Source organism: Haliotis rufescens, unplaced genomic scaffold (assembly GCF_023055435.1).
Source record: "Haliotis rufescens isolate VD_foot unplaced genomic scaffold, xgHalRufe1.0.p SCAF_13, whole genome shotgun sequence".
NCBI lineage: Eukaryota > Metazoa > Mollusca > Gastropoda > Lepetellida > Haliotidae > Haliotis > Haliotis rufescens.
The window spans coordinates 425805-440030 of NW_025963813.1; the positions used below are offsets into that span (position 1 = coordinate 425805).

The 14226-nt window shown below is 42.7% G+C and overlaps 1 protein-coding gene across 1 annotated transcript in view; it reads left to right on the forward strand.

The window, feature by feature from the left end:
• LOC124148657 (28S rRNA (cytosine-C(5))-methyltransferase-like) overlaps positions 1-12997 on the forward strand; it is a 17009-nt gene extending 4012 nt beyond the window's left edge. Inside the window, exons 2-8 of the mRNA XM_046519886.2 lie at positions 3342-3527; positions 3756-3861; positions 5904-6012; positions 8199-8340; positions 9388-9503; positions 10029-10207; positions 11846-12997. Of these exons, the coding sequence (XP_046375842.2) occupies positions 3342-3527; positions 3756-3861; positions 5904-6012; positions 8199-8340; positions 9388-9503; positions 10029-10207; positions 11846-12900 (1893 nt within the window). The 3' untranslated portion in view covers positions 12901-12997. The remainder of the gene's footprint in view (positions 1-3341; positions 3528-3755; positions 3862-5903; positions 6013-8198; positions 8341-9387; positions 9504-10028; positions 10208-11845) is intronic.
• The last annotated feature ends 1229 nt before the right edge of the window (positions 12998-14226 follow it).

Genomic DNA, 14226 nt, shown 5'->3' on the forward strand with positions numbered 1-14226 from the left:
TCTACATGTATTGTCTTGAGAGTACACGATCGGAGACCCCTGTTGCTGACTTTTCAACTTTGCAATCTTGTAGATGACCTCATTTAGCATGACTTCCCGCTCTTCCACTGCCGCTTCCACCTTGTCAGTGGCTTGTTTTCTGGGATTTGCCCACACCAGCCAACGCTGTGATCCAGAAATCAACACCATTGGCACAGCAACCTCCTCGAGATAAAAGTGCTTATCCTGGACGTCACTTGCTGGTAGAGAATTCTCGGTCATGCCCTGTTGATCATGGACAATATCACCATGGTGTTGTGTTTGAGGAACCAGGGTACTCCCCACTCTCCATCCCTGCTAAACCAGACCTTCCGCTTCCTTGACTTGGTGGTCAGCCTGGACCTGTACTTTAAGAAAAGGACCATGCGTCATGTAACTATGCAAACCAATCGGTAGAAATACATTGCACTGCTTGCCATGGTAGGTTGAGAGCACCAGGTTGAGAGCATGTTCTGGCACAGGCTCTGTCCAGGCAGGACTAGGCGGCTCCCACCGAATGGAAGCTCCACCCAGAGGTCTTCGCCAGACTAAGTTAAACGATCGACACCCCAAGCATCGATCTGTTCCCCACATCTCAGATCTGCCAGCTGTTGCCTTACATTTCACAGGTGCCGGATCCGGCCGCAGTCAACGCCTACAGTTTTTCCTGGGAAGGATTACACGTGTACGCTTTCCCGCCTAAAACCCGCATGGTTTCGTCTGCACGCCTGGCACATCTGCAGAAAGTCCCATGAGCCAAGGGCTATTCAGCTAGAGCGGCCAAGGCTATTGTTTCAGCCCACCGTCCATCTACATGGTGACTGTATGATGATAAATGGTGCACGTTCCAGGCATTCTGTTCAGACAAACACCAGGATCCTGGCTGAGTTCCATCTGTACTTGCGCAGCACCTGTCAGTTGAAAGGCTCTACCATCTCCACATACCTGGTCGCCATCAACTCCGTTCTTGCCAACTCGGATGATCGGAGAATGACGAAAATTCCCAAACTTCAGGACAGGCTGCGATCGTTCTGTCTTGAAGACCAGAAAGCCAAGTTCAGACCGCCTGCGTGGGATCTCAATGTGGTCTTAAACGCTCTTCGGACGGCTCCCTTCAAACCATTCCACTCGTCTTGCTCCTACGACCTAAGGAAGAAGACCGTGTTTCTACTGGTTTTGGCTGCTGCCGCTCGGGTCAGTGAGCTCCACGCCCTTGACGTCTCCTGTGTTCCGTGCGAACGCGGTAATCAGGGCACTGTTCATCATGCTGGGATGGGACTTCCTCATAAAGACTCAACTCCCAGGACAGCCTGATCGATCATTCATTATCCCCTCCCCCCTCGTCCATTGTGGGTGCCGAGGATGAGGAGGAGCGTTTATTATGCCCAGTAAGGGCACTGAAGGTTTTCTACGACGATCTAAAGCCTGCCGCAAGGAAACACCTTTTTCTGCCGGTCTCCCCCTCGTTGCAGTCATTGGTCAGCCGGAATACTTTTTCCCTGTGGCTCCAGGCAGTCATCCTCCAAGCTTATAAAGCAGCCGGTTTGGACTCTCCCCACAAGGCTATCAACCCACACATGATCAGGGCAATTGCATTTACAATGGCTCTTCATAGTATAACTGTTCAATCCAGTCGCTCATGGCAGCCTCTTCTGACACCGCCTTCACCAACCACTACCTCCGTGATGTAGCCTTGGAAGATGTCGCTGGTGTTCACAGTTTCGGTCCCTGGTTGTTGCCCAACAGATGTTGCCCATCACCGATGCCACTGATTCTCCGATACCCTGAGTGGGGCCTGTCGACCTCTCTGGTGTTTATCACCCCAGACAAGAGGGCTCTTTTGCCTTCCACATTCGCTCTAGTTTTTGGCTACCCACCTCATTCTGTTTATGTCACCTAATCAGGTGTTACTTTTTGCATCAACTCTCGTTTCCTGACGACAGGAATGGTAGTTGATGTTGACACCGACGCCAATGCCACTGATTCTCCGATATCCCGTGCAGGGCCCGTCGACCTCTCCGGTGTTCCTCACTTCCAGGCTAGAGGGCTCTCCTGTGTTCTGCATTCGCTCTTGGGAATGGTCGTAGATATTGACACCGACGCCAACGCCGCTGATTCATCTATACCCCGAGCAGGGCCCGTCGAACTCTCTGGTGTTTATCACCTCAGATTAGAGGGCTCTACTGTGTTTTGCTTTTGCTCTTTAGTAAGTTCTAGTGTTTGGCTACCCGCCTCATTCTATTTCGGTAGCCTATTTGGGGTTTTCCTTTTTGCATCGACTGAAGACAGGAATGGTTGTAGTTGTTCCAGTCATCACTTGTATGTCATGCAGATTCATCGGACCTTGACAAGAGTTTATTATGGATAAGTTAAAAAATTTAGTAAAATCTAAATATTTTTTACATTTGTATACTTATCCTGCATTAAGAAGTCTAAGTGCCCTCCCTTCACTACACTGCCTCCCCACGAAGTTTCAGATGTTATGTTTAAAGCAGTTATGTGTTTTTATGTGACGTCATGACTTCCGGGTCACGTGCCGACTGTGCGAGGGTGCTGCTTCTTGTACTGGTTGGGACAACTTTCTTCAGCAGCTGGATCACACACAGTTCGTCTCTCTGTCAAAAGACAGCAGTAAATGCAATACGGAGTAATGCAGGATAAGTATACAAATGTAAAAAATATTTAGATTTTACTAAGTTTCCACCCTTGCTGAACTTGGGTGGAATTTCATGTCTCGAGTGTAGCCCAACCAGTAGCTATAACGAGTTATGTCCCTTTTATGTTCCTCTTATTGACCAATCAGATTCTACGTCTCATATTATGCATTTGCTACAAACAAAATGGCGGCACCCAGTCAAGACGATGTGTTCGATAATCTAGATCTAAATTGTGATAAAACGGCATCAAATCATTTGAGCACCATGTTTATAAATATGAAATGATTTGAAAAATATCTGTCAATACCCAGTTGACGGTACACATGTTTTGCAAATCCCGCAGTTGACCGAAAACTACACATTTAAATCCATGTTGTTTACGAACCAGATGTCAAGTTCATTACGCGATTTTGATTGGATTATGCATAGACTCGTTAGTCCAGCCAAACTCCAGTAAAACTCCAGAATTCCAGCCTAGTTGGGCAAGGGTGGAAACTGGACTTTCACAGATGCCTCTACAGATGTTGATGTGGTTTACTGTGCTGTGCATCACTGGGCTTTTCTCCCACATTAAGCAGACACGCCATGATGAAACTGAAATATTGTTCAAAATGGCGTTTCACCCAACAAACTAACTTGTCATGCTCATTGCTATTTATCTTCCAGAACAAACGCAAGCTTTATGCCTTGGTGTGTGAAACCCTGAAGTTCTGGCAGATACTGAGTCTGTTACTGAAGAGGACAAAGATTCCCCGGAAACTGACCAGCTATGAAGAGAAGCAGTACGTTTTCATCGTCCTGCTGTACGAGTTCCTCATTGGACAAGGACTTGACAAGGCTGGAATGATAGCGGTAAACTTAGCCAAAATAGTCAAGGAAGATTTTTTGTGTGTAAGATCCAAGATTGTGGTAAACAAGATTTAGTTCCTCTCCAGAAAAAGATCCACCAGAATTTTATAATGACGATGAAAGGTCCATAAGGGTCAGTGTGACATTTATAAGTAAGAAATAATTAAAATGAGCATGATAAATAAATGAGATACTGCCAACATTTTATGAGCCTTCTCTTTGTTATTTCAGAAACAGTTTTTGCGCTATAAGCTGGTGATAGAAAGGGAACATGGCCGCCTGCTGGCTGAGAAGCAAGTGTCCAGTCTGTCAGAGCTTATCCCAGAAGAAGCACACGGTACAGTCAGACATCACTGTGTTCTTTAACAGTCTGGAAATAACAAAAAGTCAGATTTTTTAGGGAGTAGTCATCACACACAGATAATTAAAATTTGATGGTGCAATGTCTGCATCATGGAAAACAGTGAATTCGTAACCACTCCCAACTCATAGACACAAGTTACAGTGGACTTGAATTGAATTTTATTGAAATTTTGTTCTCTTTGACAGGCTCTTTTGTGAATATAATATTTAAAAAATATGGAAAGTATTAGTTTTTCTTTTGCAGGATCCAATATTATTAATAAATAAATAAGAGCATTCAGTCAGTGGTGTGTAAATTGGATTAATTAATTAATTTGTTTGGCTCATGTTTATAGGATTGCAGAATTCTTTATAACGACTATTATATAAAAAAATATCTGGTATATCCAAGCCGTGAAGGACCATTGGTGAGTGAAGTATGGGATTACCCACAGATCCGAGGACCCGTGAAGATTCCGGGGTAGAATAGGTCTTCAGCAACCCATGCTTGCCGTAAAAGGCGACTATGCTTTAACGGGATAGGGTGGTCAGGCTCGCTGACTTGGTTGATGCATGTCATTGATCCCAATTGCGTGGATCGATGCTCATGATATTAATCACTGGATTGTCTGGTCCAGACTCTATTATTTACAGACCGCGTCATTTAGCCGGAATATTGCTGAGTGCGGCATAAAACAACAAACCAACCAACCAACAGATCCGAGCCGAGAAGGAGATTAATTAGAGCTTCCAAATCTATCACTGGCAGTATCATAATGCTTCAAGTATTTATTTATATTTAAAATCACAGATTTGAAATACATTTATTATTCAATATTTGTATGTAAGCAATTATTATTCAGTTCTATTTCTCAATTGTATTTGTTTTGTCTCCAAGTTCACCGTGAAATTTGTCCACAAGTTGGGAGTGGCTGCAGACTCCATGGCTACGATTTGGTTTGGTTGGGAATTCACCTACACTCCTGCATCATTACCGCGACCCTCAGTGATGCAGAGGCAGGGTCGACTCCGCAATACACGTTCATGTTGGAAGATGTTTTTGGTGTACTAGATTAGTGATGCGCCCATTCCATGTTGGGATTCCGGGTTAATATGGTCCCCAGTAAACTATGATGGTTATAAGAGGCGACGAAACAGATCAGGTGGTCAGACTCGGTGATATCTGTTAAGATCCGGGTCAGAATAAGTCTTCAGCAACCCATACTCTATGTAAAAGGCAACGGAGCTTGTGGTAAGAGGCGACTAACAGGACTTGGTTGATGCATGTCATCGTATCCTATTTGAGTGGATTGATGCTCATGCTGTCAATCGCTGGATTACCTGGTCCAGACTTGATTATTTACAGTTTGCCATCCTATTGCTGGAATATTGTGAGTGCAGCGTTAAACAACAACAAACAGACTCGGGGACTTGGTCCACTGTGTCATCGTAACCTGACAATGTTGATTGTTGCTCACAATATCGATCACTGGATTGTCAGGTCCAGACTGCCGTCATATAGCTGGAATATTGCTTTGTGTGGTGTTTGATTAACAAACAGACAAAAGGGCCCTCAGTTGATAACAAACCCAGGGATCCCTTCCCACTTAGTTGGCCCTGCGGGTATTTTCTGTGTTTCTCGTGAGGCAACTTGTCGGGTGGTCGGACTCACTGATTGGTTAACAGCAACTCATTATGTTCTGACGGCATGGATCATTGCTCATAATATATCAATATCACTGGTTTGTCTGGTCCAGACTGGATTATTTACAAACCCCCATATGACCCGTGAAGATCTGTATGAGAATTTCTCTTTAACAACTCATGGTTGTCATAAGAGGTGGCTAACAGGATTGGGGGGTCAGGCTCACTGACTTGGTTGATGCATGTCATCATATAGTCAGGCCAAAGACCAGGGTTCAATTCCATACATGGGTACAATGTGTGAAGCCCATTTTCTGGTGTCGTGATATTGCTAAAAGTGGCATAAAATCGCACACACTCACTCACTAATTTCTGTCTCCACATTTCTTTCAGCCATATCTTTGCCCAGATATGTCCGTGTGAACTTGCTGAGAACCACAGCACAGGAGGCAGCAGACACCTTCATGAAGGAGGGCTGGCGGCTTGTGAAGGGGACAAAGAAGTACGGGCATTCATCGTGTTTCACCTTCCCAAGTTGTCCATGACAGTGTTGACTAACCAAGGCCGTAGTTCACTTTTTTGGACAGGGGGGGGCAAATATTGGTACAAGTATCACTTGTCCCCAACTTGTATTTTCATGATTCAAATAAAACTGTTTTCTATAAAAATTCAGGGCAACTGACCCCCCCGGCTGGCTACGGCACTGCTAACTAAGATTTAAAACAGTTTGTTTGGTTGTTGGTGTAGGGAACATTGATGTCAAAATATCTTTTAGAATGGGATGTTCAAACAGGATTTAACCATGGTTTAAGGAAGTTGTTTTAACTTGTACCAAGCATCACCAGCTTGCACCGTGGTCCTATAAATGTATCTCTGCTGTAAAACTAATGGGAACACATATAATCTTGACATACCCACAGTTTGATGACGTCAGGCCCCCCAAAAGCAAGACATATGATACGTAACACAGGGATAAGTGATGTAGTATGGCAGAGCCCTAGATAAGCTTTTGATTCTTTGGGTATATTTAACCAGGGGTTTGATTTTGTTTAGGAGGAGGGTATTGAAATTTTTTTACCTACCTGTTTCTTCACATTTGGGTATTTAACTTAAAACCTGTTTCTTAACAATCGCTGTAAATCATTTAACACTATGTGAATAGTAGTATGTCATGCAATAATAGGTTGCTAAATCAAGACCTTTTACAAATAAGTCAGAATATCCATTTGTTCTTTCTAATCACAGCAATGATGACGCAGTGTCTGAGAACTAAGACGTTTTTAAAGGCGTGTTTTTAAAGTGGACAATTTCAACTAGTTATTGACTTGAAAATCATTTCGATGAAACTTGTAAAGTAATGGAAAAAGACAAAGTGTTTTGGATCGACCATCCTCGATTGTCCAGGTCTGTATCTTCATCTGTGATGATAAGTACCGAGGAACTCATCCAACGTTGCTAGAAATGTCTGTCCAATCAATTTACACTTGTAAGCAAGAGAAATTTTGTGCTGGGTGATGTTTTGGTGAAATAGGGTTTAACGTTGAGGTCAAGATTATTGCATTTATATGGCATCATGCATCAATTGTGTGTGTTTGTGTGCAGGTTTTACATAGCTTGCCCACTGAGGTACTGTGGCACAAGGGTAAAGGGCCAGTACATTGACCGTTCTAAAGCTTCGTTTTTTTATAACCCACAAGATTACTCTGCTCAGCTTATTCTGCGAGAGGAGTTTCTGCTCCAGTGACCACACCACAGGTGTAGGCTTACCAGGTGACCAGGCTTCTCCAGTGACCACACCACAGGTGTAGGCTTATCACGTGACCAGGCTGCTCCAGTGACCACACCACAGGTGTAGGCTTATCACGTGACCAGGCTGCTCCAGTGACCACACCACAGGTGTAGGCTTATCACATGACCAGACTTTTCTCGTTTGTAAACAAATGTGCTTTTTCTGAAATTAAATTTGGTGCACTTCACATACTGTGTTGCATATTTGTAAAGATATACTGCTACAACTGTGACACTGAGGGACATGACAGTATAGCCTTACACATCAACGTGACTGTATCGCAAGCTCTCTGTCGGGCGTGATGACAGCTCGTGGAGGTGTACAACCAATTTAAACAAAGTATAAATATGCAAATGGAAATAGTTTTCCATGTTTCAGGATATTTTCTCAATGCAAGTTAAATAGTTGATGCGACCAAGGCCTATATGTGTAAACTTGGCCTTGATAAACACTGGCTTCTAATCCAATAAAGGTAGCAATTAGTAATTCTCCGGTATGAAAAATCACGACTTTCTCTTCAATTTGCATTTGATGAAAACATAACCGAAGTGAGATAATCTGTTCAGTGTTTGCGTTGTTGGCTTCGCTGTGCAGAGCTCTATTCTTTTGGTTTGAGAATTATATTGTGCATGAACTAAAGGTGTAAAACAACACACATGGAAATTATTTCATGCGTGATTTAGAAACACACAGAACCATCAACGTACTGTCCTTTTAACATGGAGACTACACTCACACACAGTATGCTGACTTCCATGCTGACCACTTCCGGTTTTATCACCTAAATCCCGATGACTGCCTCTGACAAAATGTCTGTGTCCATGAATCAATGGTGCAATGTTACTGTCAGTGTTATCTTTAAGAGTTTGCTTTTATCTTCATCAATCACGTTATTTCAGCTTTGTCCATGACATGCAGAAGCTTGGTCAGCGAGAATTTCTACAAGATCCACATCTCCCAGATTTGCTGGTGTTCCCCCCGGGGACTGACTTCCACAAACACAGGCTGTGTACGACAGGGGAGATAATCCTGCAGGACAAGGTTAGATCATATTCATTTTAGAGTGAGGGTTGACACAGGCCTCCTGCGTATGTGATGCAATTTTTATCAAAATATTCATTATTATAAAGGCTAAAAAAAATAAGTGTCTTTGTTCTCAGGCAGCACCCGCATCATCATTAAGTCTGCCGCACATTTCGTTTTTATTTCCATTTTCAAAATAAAATAATTCTTAAAAACAGTGTGTTCCAATATTTCACATAGTTACTTCCCTTTACATGCACACAGTTTTGCTGCACATCTAGTGTTATGGTCATGGCGCCAGTAGGAGTTTCAATATGTTGGTTTATGTAAGGATGTCCTTTCCCAGGTTGATCGTCAAAACCGTTTATCTGGTTACATACTAATTTGAATAATCAAAGAAATATAAAAACCCACCGCCCAGCCGCACTATATTTTCAAAAGTCATCAACTGAGAACCAATTCTTTTACATTTTTAAGCCATATATATTGGTGAGTCATGTACCTATCAGTTTCAATCAACAGAATCATCAGTGATGGCATTTTAGGTTTTCAGTGCTGGTCGTAAGACACGACGAAATGGATCGGGAGGTCAGGCTTGTTTACTTGGTTCATTGCGTGTCTTTGTTGTTCACAATACTGATCACTTGATTGTCTGGTCCAGACTCGATTATTTACGGGTATACAGCTGGCATATTGCTTGGTGCAGTGTTAAGCAACAAACAAACAAACAACAGCTCATGACTATCTACATGACTATACATTAGGTCGTCATAAGCTGAAGAATGACCCAGGTGGACGTAGCTATCACTCACACTGTGACTACCTTATGCGTACATAGACTGAAATAGTCGTAGCATTAAGAACTTAAGTAGGAGGGATCCTGGTTAGAATACTGTAAATCTGGAATGGCATGCATGCACACATGCATAAACGCACGTCGCTTTATAAATCACATTCTCACCTTCTATTTCGGTTGCTGTTACATCAGTTGAACAGAGGTATGTGTTAGACATATCCAGTGTGAGGCTGTAAAACAAATGTCACATGATTATTTTCCTCCTCCAGGCTAGCTGTTTCCCCGCCCACGTCTTGAGTCCACCAGAGGGCAGTGTGGTGATTGACAGCTGCGCTGCCCCCGGCAACAAGACCAGCCATGTCGCCAGTCTACTCCGAAACTCAGGGTTTGTGTGTTATGTTTGATAATCATTCTGTTTTCTGATGGTGTTATTGAGTAAATAACTGAAAATTTCATATGGAACTGACTGTGACAGGATAAATCATATCTATAAAATATTATGACTCTTCTCACAGTGAGATAATATCTCATCCTTAAACGTATACATATACATATTGTGTTGGATACATTTCTTGGCCAAGGTCAAGAAAAGGCAAAAGTTAATTTCATGTGACTTAAACATGTTGTCATTCTGTGTCACAGTTTCTTTTAAATGTTCTCAACTAATTCTAAATTGAATCTGTGGTAGTCTGGTTGTTGTACTGTTCATCGATGACAGTTTTATTCACTCAAAATATATTTGTTATTATTGTTTAACTGCTCGTCACGAAAAAGCTGAAATATTGCAAATTTTAACTCACTCACTCACTTAGCCACAGTTCAAATTTTAGATAATGATTATTGAACTGTTACTTACATAATTTCACAGATGTGAAATAATCAACTTTAAACCGAACAATTTTTTTTCTAGGAAAGTATTTGCCTTTGACAAAGACCGGCGGCGTCTGAAGACAATGTCTCAGCTGCTGGAGGTGGCCGGAGTCACCAACACGGAGCAGACGTGTCAGGACTTCCTGTCTGTCGACCCTCTGGAGGAGAAGTATGCTGCAGTCGAGTACATGCTGGTGGATCCTTCATGTAGTGGATCTGGTGAGAATTCAGGGAATGTTGTTTAGTTTGTTTGTTTATATTTGTCTGTTGTTTATTGCTGCAGTCAGCAATATTCCAGGTGTTTGATGGCCGCCTGTGAATGAGAATCTGGACCAGACAGACCAGTGATTGTGATGTTGTTCAGTGACACAGCTGGTAGATCTTTCTTCATGTTTTGGTTCACAGATTATTTTGGAAAATCCTCATAGAAAGGGCAGTAGTTGGAAGGTTTAATGAAAAAGATGTTTCAGATTTTCGTTTTTGTTCTTCAAAATGTTCTCTGAATTGGTGTCCATGTGTGCTGTTGTTCAAATCTCACATTCACACAATCCCTTTGCCAGCACCATAATCTCAGCAGTTACTGTCCAAGATCACCCTGACTTGGTTGTCGTCCCATATCAAACATGCTGTCAACTTAGCATTACAACTATTTCTAGCTTACCAGTTCTACGACATCCCTGGATACCTTTAACATAAGACAAAATGACTTGGGCAGGCAGGCTACAGACAGTTTGTACGGATGGGGCTGAACTCACATGCAGATTACGGGGGCAGAAGAGGTCGCTAACAACCACATCTCCCCAAGGCAAGGGAAATAACTGACTATAAAAGTCCAGTTTCCATCCTTGCTGAACTTGGCTGGAATGATGGAGTTATATTTTGGCTGGACCAACGAGTCTATGCATAGTTCAATCAAAATCGTGTAACGAATTTGACATCCTGTTTGTAAACTGCCGTGCAGATTTAGGTCGATTGCAGGATTTGCAAAGCATGTGTGCTGCCAACTTTGCGTCAGCAAAGAGTTTTCAAATCTTTTCATGTTTTTAATCAAGGTGATCACCTGATTTAATGCACTTTGTGAAGTGAGATCACACGTTTTATCACAATGTAGATTTTGAAGGACGATTAGATTGTCTTGACTGGGCGCCGATGTTTTGTTAGAAGCAAATGCAAGTGATATAAGAGGTGGAGCCGGATTGGTCAATAGAAGTTACGTAACTGGTAATAGCCACTGGTGGCGCTACGACCCCTGCCACAGAAATTCCATCCTCAGGAAGTTGTAACCACCATGGGACTTAATTGTTCAGTGACTTTGCTGATACCATGTCATAGTGTGGATCATTGCTCTTAAATTTAATTTCAGTAGATTTTTGTGCTATTAATTAGACAAATATTAGCTGAACTTTTAGTAAAGAACAGGTTGTTCAGGGATTTATCAAGATTTGCTTCAAGGCTGATTTCTGGCCCCGAATCTGCAGCAAATGTCAGTCAAAATTCCAAAATTGGATTTAAACATTTCCCATTTCATGCCGTTGTAGTTTCCACCAATATGATGAGTTTGTAGATGTGACTTGAATTTCACTAACAAGAGGACCACTATAGAATTAAATTAGTTTAACATTATTGCATTGAAAGCAGTGTTAAAAATCAATTCTGAAAATACCTCTGAATTTAGGAAAATAAGAAACGAATCCCAATTTTGAAAACAATAATTCTATTTCCCATTTGCCGCTTAGTTTGGAATCCGAGATAAATGCCTGATGACACTGTGCTTGGGGTTTGGACGTGTGGTTAAAGTTTCAGACTGCATTCCATGTATGCAAGGAAAAACATAACACAATTTCTATTTCCTTTCAGGAATCGTTGGAAGACTTAATCACTTATCTGATGACGACAACTCTACAGCGGCTCGACTGAAGAGCTTGTCAAATTTCCAAGCCACCATTTTGAAACATGCCCTGTCCTTTCCCAGAGTGAAGAGGGTGGTCTATTCAACCTGCTCAATACATGCACAGGAAAATGAGGAGGTCGTGGAAGAAGTTATCCAAAAGGTTGGTGAGGACTTCAAACTGAAACTGGTCTTCACTGATTGGTCGAACCGAGGGGTGAAAGGTTATGAGCATGCTCCGATGTGTCTGAGGATGTCACCTGAGGACAATTTGACGAATGGTTTCTTTGTGGCTTGTTTTGAAAGGAGGAGGTTTCAAGGGAATGGTTCACATGGTGAAAAGGAAGGTGTTGGATGTTCAGAAAGTAGACTTACTTTGAATAATGGCGATGAAAGTACCAGAACTTTTACAAGAAAGGAAAAAAAAAGACTTAAGAAAAAGGCAAAAAAGGCACAGAAAAATCTGTTACTCAGCTCAGGTGTAACTGAGTTTGAAAGGGATGATAAAGATGAGGGTGAGGACGTTGATAACTGTGCAAGTAAGGATGACAGGAAAATGAAAATAATCCCCAAATCGGAAGATTTAGACTCCTCATACCTAGCTACTGAAACTGAAGAGGTGTTAAGGGTAGATAACTCTCTGCCTTGTGCCACTCCAGTCAAAACTGTGTTTTGTGGTGGCCAGAAGCACATGGGAAAAGCATCAGTTGAGAGTGAAAGAGTCCGAATGTTTCGGAAACGAAGTATTGAATTCCTGGATGTCAGCAACCTTTCCTGTTGTGTACTGCAATGTACCCCTTCCGGAGAGGCAGGGAAGCGGGCAAAGCAATTGTCTAATGTCGTTGGCTTCGGTTCCATGGTTAGGAACGCAGAATTAACCGAGAAAACTTTTGGTGCCCATGGGGACGCCAGTAGACACGAGTTGGTGACAGGTGTCAAGAGCCATTCATCCACAGAAAAGCGGAAACTGAAGAAGTTAAGAAGAAAGAAAAAACAAAGCGAGGGATTCAGCTTTTCAGGATAGTTGTTAGAATGAAATGGTGTGTTACATTTTACTGCATCAGTTTGATGTGGGATGTTTAGATTTTAGTAAAACAATTATAATCTAATTACTGTTGTTTTTTGTTGTTCTTGAATATGTCACTTTGTGTAGTTTATTGGTGACTGAGAGTGGCATGTGTAGTAAAAGAATCAGTGGTCAAGGTGGGATATTAATTAGAGACAGAAGTTTTCTTCGACCACTGCAACATACAACTTATTTCTCTGAAAGGAGAGTCTGAACAACTGATTTTCTCCGCACATATTTTTTGTGGTCATCCAACATGTCCAGTAACAGTTCTCAGCAAAACCTCAGATAGTTTCTTTCTTTCCATGTATTGTTGGAAACACTTTTTTTATAAAACATGTCCAAGGCCTCCTCTGGTATATGCAGTGGTCAAGCACTAAAAACTAACTATGCATGGTTCAACACAAGATTGGAAACACTGAGCTTGTGAGTCTCACAGTCATACCCCAGTACCAAAGTCCTGTGGGTAAGTCGGGGACGGGTAGCTCGGGTACTCAGGTCGGGTGGGTACTGAGTTTGACCTGGGTACCCACAGGACTACCCGTACCCGTGGTTAGTCAAGTGATATATTGTTTAATGGCAAAATAATCTAGAACTATATGGTTACTCCACAAGTCACTAATGTTCACATTTCTTTCTGACTATCCACGCATTCCACGACTTTATATGTTTGAATAAAGATAAAACTTCAGTCACTTTAGTGTATGCATGACCAGTTCGTTTTATATGAGTGTCTTAATACCTTTTGCCAGTCCATGGTCAAACTATTGCCAATCAGACATTTGGACCTATCTCTGAGACCTCCAGCAGGTACCTGGGTCAGGTAATAGCCGGGTGGGTACCTAGGTAGGGCGGGGTAATAGCGGGGTGGATACTCGGGTAGGGCAGGTAATAGCGGGGTGGGTACCTGGGTAGGGCGGGTAATAGCGGGGTGGGTACCTGGGTAGGGCCGGGTAATAACAGGGTGGGTACCTGGATAGGGTCGTGTAATAGCGGGGTGGGTACATGGGTTGGGTCGGGTAATAGCTTGATGGGTACCTGGATAGGGTCGTGTAATAGCCGGGTGGGTACCTGGATAGGGTCGGGTAATAGCGGGGTGGGTACTCGGGTAGGGTTGGGTAATAGCCGGGTAGGTACCTGGATAGGGTCGGGTAATAGCGGGGTGGGTACTAGGGTAGGGTTGGGTAATAGCCGGGTAGGTACCTGGGTAGGGTCGGGTAATAGCGGGGTGGGTACCTGGGTAGGAAATTTGCACTCGTCCAAGCCCTAGGGCAAGTAAATGGG